The 12,210-nt window shown below is 46.9% G+C and overlaps 1 protein-coding gene across 8 annotated transcripts in view; it reads right to left on the reverse strand.

Moving 5' to 3' along the window:
- Positions 1 to 8,524: 8,524 nt before the first annotated feature.
- The window catches only part of Srgap2 (SLIT-ROBO Rho GTPase activating protein 2), a 223,258-nt gene continuing 219,572 nt past the window's right edge, over positions 8,525 to 12,210 (reverse strand). For all 8 annotated transcript variants that reach the window (NM_001401376.1, XM_087581157.1, XM_087581162.1 and 5 more), the window contains 1 exon segment: positions 8,525 to 11,784. In NM_001401376.1, coding sequence (NP_001388305.1) covers positions 11,401 to 11,784 — 384 coding nt within the window. In that variant the 3' untranslated portion in view covers positions 8,525 to 11,400.

Consider the following 12,210-nt stretch of genomic DNA (forward strand, 5'->3'; position numbering starts at 1 on the left):
AGAAAGGCCCAGGACCTGTGCTTGCCCCTCCTAGATGCTGGACAGGACATGCTTTCCTTAGAGCTTGCAAAAACAAGTACAAGCCCAGATCATAGCCCCTACTCTGACCTTACACACAGCAAACCCCGCCCCCACTCCCTCCCGGGGCGGCTTTCTGACCACAGCCCAAAGGCACTGTATGTTTTAGGTCATATGGATGGCAGGGGATGGAATAGCTGGTAAACTTTGGGAATCTGGAAAGTGTTTTTTCAGACCCTGTTTGATGGTATCAAGTTCTACACACCTTTAGTGATTTGCCCACCTTCCCAGCCATAAACCAGTACCCCAAATACTGGAGGGGAGGCTGGGAAGGGGTCCGTGCTGCTCTGGTCAGCTCTGAGTGGGCAGTTGGATAAGGGGTTAAAAACCAGGAAATTCCATGTTTCTCAAGAAGGTTGGTGGGACTTTCCCCTGGCCACACCTGGTGATTTCCTCTGCCGGGCCTCACCCCACCACAGGGAGGAGAGGCAAGAACAGGCCCGGAGCTTGTTGCTGACAGATCCACTGGATGATAACGTGACAGCTAGAGAGCCCTTGCAATAGCTTCTCACAGCAAGGCCAGGAGGGGCATCCTGGGTTCCACACTCCAGTCTGTGTTACAGGTTTCCACCCAGCAAGAACATGGGAGACTGCACTTGCCGATCACCTAGGGCTTGGAGAGGACAGAGCATGTATTTTCTATAGCACATTATTTAGCTGGTGCTGTAAGACACCCTTCTCTAAGGTCTCTCACCCTCTAGCAAAGTGGGCCTGTTCAATGTGGCTACTCCATCAGTCTAGAAAGTCAACTGGGTTCCTTTCATAGTGAGAGGACCCCTCAGGCCTATGAGAGGTACTGGTTTTGCCCACTCCCACACATTGTTTCCAGTGCCTTAAAAGTATGAAAGGTCTCAAACAAATGAAAGGACAGTGCAGGGTGGTATGTGTGGGCCTTGTTTATAGGGCTGTGTATATTGGCTGTACTTAGTCACAGGTTTTTGCAGTATCACTTTGACTATCCAGAAGGCTATACACATGTTCCTCCATGAGCTTGTGATCTTCCTCTTCCCCTTCCTCCTCCTCTTCCGTTGTCATCGAATTCCTCCTCCTCCTCCTCCTCCTCCTCCTCTTCTTCTTCTTCTTCTTCCTCTTCCTCTTCCTCCTCCTCCTCCTCCTCCTCGTCTTCTTCTTCTTCTTCTTCTTCTTCTTCTTCTTCTTCTTCTTCTTCTTCTTCTTCTTCTTCTTCTTCTTCTTCTTCTTCTTCTTCTTCTTCTTCTTCTTCTTCAATTTATAATGTATACAATGTTCTGCCTGCACACCAGAAGGGGGCACCAGACCTCATTGCAAATGGTTGTGAGTCACCATGTTCGATTACTAGGAATTGAACTCAGGACCTCTGGAAGAGCAGCCAGGCTCTTAACCCCTGAGCCATCTTCTCTCCAGCCCACACTCTCCTCTCTCTTTTTTCCCCAGGGTCTTTCACACCTTCTAACACAAGAGTGAGGCCTAGCATCTCTGTGAAGCAGGCATTGTGTGCTCAGGACAGGAAAAGGGAGGCATATCTTATCCCAGAGATGTGGGATGCTGGAAATGGGATATGAGTGCATGGCAGTGCACACTGAGCAGACAGCAATTTTGTGGACCTCGTAGGGGCAGCAGGAAGGGCTTGCTAGTCTTGTTGGGTGTTCTGAGTTAGGCAGAAAAGGGGGACTAGTTCAAGCTTAGGAAGCAGGGCCACAGGAGCAAAGAATATGAATTGTTCAGGGGTTTGTCCCTGGGATACCAGGGAGAGCCAGCACGGTGAAACTGTGCGGTAACAGATGGTGCTTCCCCTGTAGACTCTGGGGGGGAACATCCTTGGTGTGGTCAAGATCTAGGATTGCCTACCTGTGTCCCACTGTGCAGGAGGCTCAGAAGCCTGGAGGGAAGAGAACGATCATACAGGCCTTGCCATATCTTCCCAGGGTCCAAGGAATCCTAGAAATAGTGGTAATCCAAAGGCAGCACAGGGACCAGAGGCAAGTTTGTGCGGTGTGTGTGTGTGTGTGTGTGTGTGTGTGTTATATTCTGTGAGTGTGTAAGTATATGTGTGTGCGTGAGTATGTGTAAGTATATGTGTATATATGTGTGAGTGACTCTGCATGTGTTGTGTGAGTTTATGTGTGAGTATGTATAAGTGTGAGTGTGTATGTGTGTAAATACATATGTGTGTATATGTGACCGTGTGTGTGGTGTGTGTGTGTATGTGTGACATTGCATGTGCGTGCTTGTAAGTGTATATGTGTATATATGTGACCATGTGTGTGGCATGTGTGTGTGACACTGAATGTGTATACGTGTAAGTGTATATGTGTGTATATGTGACCGTGTGTGTGTGTGTGTGTGTGTGTGTGTGTGTGTGTGTGTGTGTAGTGGGAGGCAACTCTGGAAAAAATAACCTCACTCCTGCTTGCTACTGATGGAGGCTGGTGTGGGAAAATGGCTGATATATGTCACTAAGGTCACTTCCTAAACAGGACTTAAGTCATATAACCTTTTTTAATAGGATTGGTATAAATCAAAGAGACTTGGTATCCAGTGGGTCTTGAATAGATATTATTTTGGGCACATTGGCATGTATCTGTGGTTGATCCCAGCTTCTAAGAAGACCGGCTGGAAGTTCACTTGAGCCTAGGAATTCAGGGTCAGCCTGAACTGTAAAAGTAACTTTTATTTGCCTGAGTTAATTGTCATCTCCAAGACTTACGTCCTCTGTCTGCTAACCCAGACCTAGTCCTGGAAGCTTCTAGCCTCTATACCATCTTAGGTCTAGAATGTTCTCAGCCTCAGAGGCTTACTCACCCTTTCTAGCTCTTTCTGAGCTCTGGCTGAGTGGTACAACTCGGCTGTTCTGACTCAAACCCCTTTGCAAGCTGACTGACTCAGTCTCCTCAGCCTCTGACTGAATTGCTCTGCTTGGCCTCAGACTGACTCCATCTGTCCTTCTTATCCTCTGGCTCATTCTATCTTTACCTGTGTCTAGCTTGTTCTCTCTCTGTAAAATTGTCCCAGTAAAACTGCCTTCTCTCCTCTCTCTGTACTGCTCCGTTAAATAGATCGCCTTTCCTCTGTCTTCTCGAGAGAGGTGGGCAGATCCTATTCTATCAAATCCTTGATTTCACTTTGTCTGCCACTCAAGTAGACATCACTTTCAAACATGGGTGCTTCCTTCTATAAATTAAATTTACCTTTATTGTTTGGGATAAAAGGTGTGTACTAAGGACGTGTCTGCATTCCAACTAGAGGGACTAAAGGTGTGTGCTAAGGGCTGAACCACACCACAACCACAGACAGGGTGTTTCAGTAATTAACAGTCTTGGGGTTCACGGTGTGATCAAATATCTTGCAACACTGAACAGGGCAACAGAGCTAGAGACTGTTTTAAAAAAATATCCAGCAGCTGGGGGTGTAACTCAGTAGTTCTGCTCAGCATGCATGAGGCTGAATTCCATGCCCAATAGTAGCCACAGCGCCCTCCCCACCCCACACATTGTTTCCAGCGCCTCAAAAGTAAGAAAGGTCTCAAGCAAATAAATGACAGAAAGGATGGGGCAGGGTGGTATGTGTGGGCCTTGTTTATAGGGCTGTGTATACTGGCTGTACTTAGTCACAGGGGCTAAATGACAAAACCTTAGAACCTATAGTTCCCGGATACCTTCATATTTCAACTCTGGTTCTTCCGAGCAAAGGGAAGGGGTTGTGGGTGTATTATCCAGGCCCCAAGGGACCTGGTCCCTGTGCAATTAGCTGTCATCATTCCTCTCTGGACATGTGTTTCTTCCTTCTCACACTCAGCTGAAGACCTTGCCTTCAATTTAGCTGAACTAAAGAAGCAATTGAAAGTGAACTCATTCCCCAACAGCCATAGCCTGTACCTACCCTAGTATCTGTTGTCACTTCCAAGAGACAGGACCGTGTGTCCCTTCTGCTGGTACCACCACCTCCACTTGGGCTATGCAACTCATCTGTCCCCTATACTTCTTCAGGCTTCTGGGTCTGTACACGGAGCAAATGTGTCTCAAGTCTGTTTATCTTCAGATCCAACTCTGGTCTTTGACCAGTCTGGAGGTTGGGTCTTTCCTTCTTTGCTACCTAGCCCACTCCAGTGAGGTTTGTTTATCATCTACTGAAAAATTCTCCTCTCCTCTCCTCTCCTCTCCTCTCCTCTCCTCTCCTCTCCTCTCCTCTCCTCTCCTCTCCTCTCCTCTCCTCTCCTCTCCTCCCCTCCCCTCTCCTCTCCTCTCCTCCCCTCCCCTCCCCTCCCCTCCCCTCCCCTCCCCTCCCCTCCCTCCCTCTCTCTCCCTCCCTCCCCCCCTTTCTTACTTTTTGTTTTTAGAGACAGGGTCTATGTATCAAGAAGTCCCATTCCCTACTTCCTCTGTTTTAGTGTTTTGAGACAGGTACTTCTATAGTCCTCTCTGTCCTGGAACTTGCAATGTAGACTGAATGGCCATGAGCTCAGAGATCCTCCTGTCTCTGCCTCGCAAGTTTAGATTAAAGGCGTGCCCCACCATGTCCAGCAAAAATGCTTACCTTCAACACCAGCTTCATCTTATTCCTTGGCACATTCAACAGTTGGTCCCTATTTTTATCGAATACTTCCTTTTCCTGGATCCTGTGGCATGTGTCAGAAATCAGGCTCTCTCCCTGAGCCTGCTATCTGCGACTTAACCCCAGCAGCTTCTTCCTACCTTGGTTCCTGTCGGCACAGTCCTCTCTCTCTTATTGTTTGTCCCTCTCTCATATCCTTGCTCTGAGATGGCCTTTTGCTCCCCCACCCCAGTACACCCCTTGTGTAAGATGCTTTGCATGGTGTAATCTCTGTGGCATATCGTGGCCCCTACCTGCTAGGCACTCTGTGGCTAAATCCTGACAATATGCTCTTCTGACACCGAGGTTCTGGATCTACTCCATCTTTTTCTGCTGGCCCCTCTGTATGAGATTTTCCTTTTCCATCTATCATTTCAGGAGTCTCGGTTTGAACATATCCTACTGGATTTCAGGTTTCTATTTCATGCCCCCAAACTCCAGACTCAAACATCCGCTGCCTGCTATTCTCACTTGAGTGCCTTTTGGTCATCTAAATTAGCACTAAGCAGAAATTAAAAATTTCCATGCTTGACTTCACGCCACAATGGCCTCCTCCCTCTTTTAAAAATGGAATAATTGCTCAAGCTGGTCTCAAGCTGTGATCCTCTTGCCTCAGCTAATGACTATCTGAGACTACTGGCAACTGTTATCACACAGCTCCATGATGGTTTCTTGTCCAACCCAGGATTGTTTCACTTTCACATTCACTTATTTTGCTTTGTGTGCTCGGGTGTGTGGCAAAAAGCCCTACAGTCTGTTTTCCTGCTCAATACAATGCTAGACTAGATAAAAGTCAGTTGATTGACTAAATGATTCTTTGCCGTATTTAATATCAGGGTTGGCATCTGAGTCAAAGGAAGCTTCCTGCAAGCTGTGGTGGCTCATGCTAGGAAATCCCAGCACCCAAGAGGCTGAAGCAGGAGGACTGTGAGTATACTGTGAGATTATTTCCTACCTAATGTTCTAGAATGATGAGGTCATACTAACCTGGTCTCCTGTTTTGGTTTCCATCCAGTTGGAATGGGTTTGTGTATTGACTGTTCACTGCCACTGGTTTCCATCCAAGTTCCAATAGAATACATATGAAAAGGGACCCCAAAAGCATGACTCTTGCCTATAGGATTCTCTAAGTCTCTCTGATGCTTTGCCCATAGCCCAAGAGCTGGCTCCATCTCAGCAACTCATCGGCTTCAGGGATTCCCCCTTTCATAGACTGCCGCTAAAATGGGAGCCCACATGTATCACAGAGTGCCAGAAGAGCCTCAATTTTTACTGACCCCAGGGCAACAATGCTGTAAGAGCATCATTAACAGAGGGAGCTAAGACAGGCTGGTAAGGCAAGGAGCTGAGTACCAGATACCTAAGAGAGAGAATGACAAATCTAAGAGGAAGATGTGCATTCCCTGGCTGGAGTAGGATCCCCTGTATCACTATTGAACACAGACAATTCCAATAAACATGTCAGGCTTGACTTATCCTCAGGGATGTCTCAGATTATAATAAGTGCTCTAAAGATCAATGTTGACCCCAGGTTTTGTGGAATCCATTCTAATTTCTTACCTCTCTTGCTATTCTGCTGCTTTTGTTAATCTGGTATCTATTTATTAAAAATGCATGCACTGCACAAGACCTGTAGAAACACAAACCAGACCAAATCCCAGCATGGAGAGGGGAGGTGGACATGAAGTCCCATCCCTAGCAGAGGAGCGAGTGGCAATTGTTAGCAGCTGGGAAAGAGAGGATCAGTTTTTCTCTAAGAGTGTAGTCCCCGATAAGCAGACAGTGCTCACACAGCCAAGAATATGGGGCTGTAGGATGATGTCACAGGTGAGGCAGGCACAAGATAGAAGGAGGCCTGTCATTGGATGAGAAGGAAGGATGGGTGGGAGAGAAGTTTGAAGGAAGAGGAGGAGACTAGAACAGAAAGGAGGAGACAGGAGGGAGAGAGGAGAGAGAAGCCATGACAGGACGATGAAGGCTGATGTAAAGATTCTGCTCTGTGTTTTTACAGGTTGTTATTAATGTTCCTAAGCGATGAATAGTACTGGGCTTTGTATGTTTGGGTGCGCAATTATATCTTACCAATTGGGTCAAAGGTTATTGAGCTGTGTGTTCTTTTATGTGACAGTTTGAGTGTAGTAAAGTGTGTGGCGGCAAGAGACACTGGGCCACCACGGAGTTGGGATGTGTTTCCTTCAAGATACTGCGGTGCTGGACCTAGCGAGGTAAAAGACAACCATACTTTTTTATTTTTATATTTTTACAACAACATGGGGCAGCACCAATCATCCTTGATGGGGGGAGGCAAGGTTGGGTAGGGAAGAGTAGGAAAGAGGGGATGAATCTGTGAAGAACTGGGGCAGGATGAATATGATCAAACACGCTTTCTGAAAGTCTCAAACGTTAAATATGTATGTATATAGGCATGTGTGCACACTTGCTCTTACCTGGGATAGGAAAGCAACTCACAGTGTAAGAAGTCAAATAGCCCCACATGGGGCGAGGCAGAAGCTGTGTGCAGGACAGGAAAGTGTGCAAAGCTGGGCTGCTTGTATATCCATCAAATAGATAGGACAAGGACAACTGTGCTGTTTTTAAGAATTCAGCAACAGCTTAGAGAAAAATAATTCTGAAGGGCATGGTGGCACATGCTTTTAATTTCAGCACTCAGGAGACAGAGGCAAGTAATCTATCTCTATGAGTTTGAGATCATAGTGAGTTCAGAGATGGCCAGGGCTAGAAGGTGAGACCCTGTCTCAAACAATGCACATGTATATATGTACATTTACACACGCATGTACACACACACATACTCTACAGACTCCAGGGAACAAGTTTGGAGGATTCAGTTCATGGCTGACTGGACTCATTGCTTTGGGCTTCTGGAAACACATCTTGGCCGGAACATGTGGTAGAGCAACAGCTGTTACTTTTTATGAACTCCCCCATCGGGTTCGATTTCTCTTAAAACACAAGGCATCTCTAAGAGAGTAGAAGCACCCCTGTATCCTCCGCCCCCACCAGCAGCAAGACATGTCACTCAGACCTTTTTCCAGATACAGGGATGGCCAAAGGCAGACTCAGGGATCTAGCTGTGAAAGTCAAGAGCCATCAGCAGGCTGGAGAGATGGCTCAGCAGCTCAGGGCACTGGTTGTTCTTGCAGAGGACCAGAGTTCTCAGTTTCCAGCCCTGCATGGTGGCTCACAACTGCCTGCTGTGTCTGTTCAGTTCCAGAGGATCTGATGCCAACTTCTGACCTCCATGTCACTGCATACACGCATTGTATAGACATGCATGCAGGCAAGCCACCCATACACACTAAGTAAAAATGAGAAACCTTATAACACAGATTTGTCTGGCAACCCTTAGTCATAGTTTACAACCAGCTTTATAGGTCTGTCTGTCTGTCTTTCTTTCCTCCCCCACAACCCCCCCTCCCACACCCCCAAGACAGGGCTGGCTTTACTGTGTAGCTTAGCTAACCTGGAAATGGCTCTGTAGTGCCGGCTGGCCTTGGCCTCAATCTCACATAGACCCACCCACCTCTGGAGTGGGATTAAAGGTACCTACCAGCATGGCCTGCCTAGGCTTTCAAGTGGGGGAACTCTGATCATAAAGCTAAAAACAAAAGCAGTCCTCATTGAAAACAAAAGGTGATTCTGTTAAGGGAAGTTCTTACAACCACAGACTGGTGAATAGTATGCTGGAGACTTCCTATAAAACCTCTGAGGCTCTACACATAGGCTAAATGGGAACAATGCTGTCGAGCGGAAAGAAGGTGGCACTCAAGGTCACCTAATTCCTATTGTCCCTGGGCTCGGACTCTGTTACTTCGGTACTTTCAGGGAGAGGGGAAGGGAGGTGACTTGCAGCAGCGAAACCTAAAAATGTATTTTATTTTGAAGTTGTGCTTTGGATTTTCCCCAATCCAACATCGGCTGAGTGAGTCTTAGGTTCACACAAAGCATCTTCAAGCATACATACAATATTCCAGTTATCAACACCATTTTAAAGAACATACCATTTTACACAAATGTGACATACAAATCAGACGCCACGACACTGCAGTTCCCTGGAAGATCTAAGTTCTCTTCTGAACCGAAGTCCATGCACACCAGCCCTTCCAGTGGTCTGTCTGTTCATCCTGGTACTGGAAGGATTTCGCATCTCCTTGGGGATAAATGAGGGTGGCTGAAGAGGCTGGCAGAGACCAGCATTTCCAGTTTATAAGCTGCTGGTGGCAAACTCCTCTACCTTCCAAACTGGGATGCTGGTAGCCCCACCCACTTTTCTTCCCCAGAGACTTAAGTCCATACCAGGGAAAGGATCCATGCCACGAGGGGCAGAGCAGGGCTCTTGGAAGCATCATGCTGGTTTCGGGCAAGCCTATCTGAGGAAGGCTGGTTGCCCAAGGCCTGGGGTGGCCGGCTCCTTTTGGCTTTTGGTTGTGAAATCACAGTGTGCAACCTCAATTCCAGTTGAAGTGAGCTCTGCTGAGGAGGACTCTCCTCCTTTTGGTTCCTACTCCTTTTAACAGGACCATCTCACAGGCGTCAGAAGCACCAGAGATAAGGAAGACAGCTAGGCTCCCAGAGCTGGGGTTAGTAGGGAACCACTTGGACACTGTCCAGTTCATTATGCAAATCAGCAGATGGACATGGACCGAAGGGGTGAAGAACACAAATAATGTACAGGGTTAAGAGAGAAAAACAGAGCAGGCCCAAAGTATGGTCTTCAAGAACCTCTGCTTTTTCCTTCTTAGAAGGTGGTGTCCTGGAGAGAGAGGGTAAAGGGCAGGCTGGAAACTGATCACTCGGATGAGGAGGAATGTACAAAGTAAAGGGTGGAGCTTCATGTTCAGCAAGGAAATGGATCCTTGGGTCTGGAGCCCCTACTGGCTCAGGAGCAGCACAAGCCCAGGTCAGTGGAAAAGAACACTAAGAACCAACATCCAAAGGACCACGGGTGCCCCACGCAGTCAGACTCACGCTACTCATGGAGTGCTAGGGCGCTCTTCTCTAGCTTTGGGAGCCGTCTCCTGGTACTGCAAGTTACTCTTCTCCTTAGTGACTCCTTCAGGCTCCCATCCCTTCACCCAGAGAGAGACATCCACCACTTTCTACAGATCCAACTACCAGCTTCGCAAGTGGTCCAGCAGGATCATTTCTAGCTCAAATCTAAGAACACTCAGATTTTCCAACCCGAATGGCAAACCCATTTCTCTTGAACTATAGAAAACAATATGGTCAAAGCATAGCATTCACATCAGGAAACAGAGAGGAAGAAAGAGCCTGAGTTGCAAGGCGCTGTTGAAACACAGGATCCCAAAGTATGATTTAGCACGGGGTAAGAGGAGTAGGTGTTCCAAGCACCAGGCTTGTAGGCTGGGAGAGCATTCAATGGTAGCACATCTGAAAAAAGCCAAAGGCAGGACCCAATGGGAGACATTCAATTTTTCCCTTTTTAAAGATTTAAGCAATATTGAGTTTGTGGGGGTCAAAGTTCCCTTAGTCATCCTTGTTTGGATAGACAAAACAGTTTCAAGAGGCAGTACTTTAAGAATTTGTCAAGGGCTTTTCAAGCCCCTATTCATCCAGAAAGAGTTTGATTAAAAAAAACAAAAAACAAAAAACAAAAAAAACTAAGCCAAGAGGTGAACTTGAAATAGTTTTAATCTGGGCAGATTTTTGGATTAGAAGAGAGCAACTTAATTTTCTTTTTAATGGAGTGGTGAATTTTAAAAGTTTTAAATGCCAAAAATGGTGGGAGGAAGAAGGACCCATTTCCTACCCTTTTCAAACCTGTTATAAACACAATAAAACTTTAATTAAGACCTTTTAACTCTAAAAGGAACTAGCTATAGAACTGTCTTATATTGGAAAACATCTTACATGGAGAATTGTGTCAGAGACAAAGACAGGAACAGAAGAAAAGTCTCTATGTTCAGAAACACTTCAAAAGCTCTGTAATCAGACTGGGATGCACTTCTACAGAACGGAGCAGAGCAAATGGGAGCAACCAGTGACTAACTCACTCGAGAGGAAGAAGACAGGACCCCCCGCACATCAGATCATAGGGCTGTCCCATTCTGCTCAATTTTTACGACAGAGAGATTTCAAAGGCCATTTCTCTGTTCCAAACAGCACAAAGTTTGTGATGAGAACAGAGACTCCTGGTGGCTTCTGTGTGAACTGCCACCACAACAAAGAGAGGAGACCAGAGAGGCTACACCAGAGACCAGAAAAACCTGTGTGTGTGTATAGGTGTGCATGTGCACGCACATACACACACACATATATATATTTATATAAAATGAAAACTGGGCTATATATGAGTTTTTAAGTCAGTACTGAAAACCAAGATGCCACTGAGAGCTGACTGGCTGCAGCCGAACATCTGGTCAAGGTGTCCTCTATGGTCTGAAGGGACAGAGGACAGGCCCATGTCCCGTGTCTTGTTTTGGCAGGTATCACAGCAACCCGATAAAGGAGAGCCTGCCACTGGCTAACCTAAGAAGAGTATGTACTGGAGCTGGTTGGATTATAACAACAGAGGGAAGCAAAGAGCAGAGGGAGGGACCAGAAAGGGGAAAGCAGTAACAAGGGCTTCATTCTCAAGGTCTGGGTAATGGGAAGGCTAATTCCTGTAAGAACAACTTAGAACCTAATTTTCAACCGAGTCCCCAAGCTAGTTAAATAGGAAGATTTTAAAAACGGCCAGTCTCCTTGTCTAGAATAATTACGTTATACCCCTTAGACAGTACAAGACTTGTCAGTGGACTGTGGGGAAGCAGATGAGTTGACACCAGGGCTAGTGGCATTTGTTTTGGGGAAGACAGTTGGTTTGGGCCGTGTGGCTGGTGGTTTGACTGGAGCAGCCATCTTGACAGACTTGACAGGCCGGAAGGCGCAGGCAATATCCCCAGCAGTACTGGCACTGCGCTGGAAGGCAGGCTCAGGGTCCTTGAGGAGCTGGGTGTGCAGGGGGCTGGAGGGCTCAGATGTGGGGGCTACAACTGGGGAGGTCTTGAGGGGTTCCAAGGTGTCCAGAACCACATCAGGTGTGTGCTTAGCACTGCTCTGCCGCTCTAGCTCTTGAAGCTCATTCAGGGCAGAGTTCATTGTTGCTTCAATATCCTGCAAAACAGGAAAAAGGAAGAAGTAAGACAAACCAAGACAGATGTTCCCAGAGATCCTATTTCACTCAAATAGGCCAAGTCCTGAAACCAGCTATAAAATACCTTATTTCACTTGGCTAAAGTCCTGGGACACATGAGTGTCAAGAAAATGTAGAAAGAGTATAGAGAGATTGTCATCATGAGGAATCTAGAAAGAGTAACTGCTGACTTTTGGATATGACAAGGCTGTTGCCCACATCAACTCATGCCTGCTGTGGTTACCTGCCACAAGATCAAGCCATCAAGCCAGTCACATGCCAGCAAAAACTGCCACAAGCCCATGGAGGAGCTACTGGCAGTTGACGGCTGCTGAGGAGGGGTCACTTGGTTTTGGGAAGAGGCTCCTGGTAGGTTGACCATGCCCCAGAGGGGGGCCCTAGACCTA

This window comes from Rattus norvegicus, chromosome 13 (genome assembly GCF_021556685.1).
Source record: "Rattus norvegicus strain SHRSP/BbbUtx chromosome 13, alternate assembly SHRSP_T2T, whole genome shotgun sequence".
Classification (NCBI taxonomy): Eukaryota; Metazoa; Chordata; class Mammalia; order Rodentia; family Muridae; genus Rattus; species Rattus norvegicus.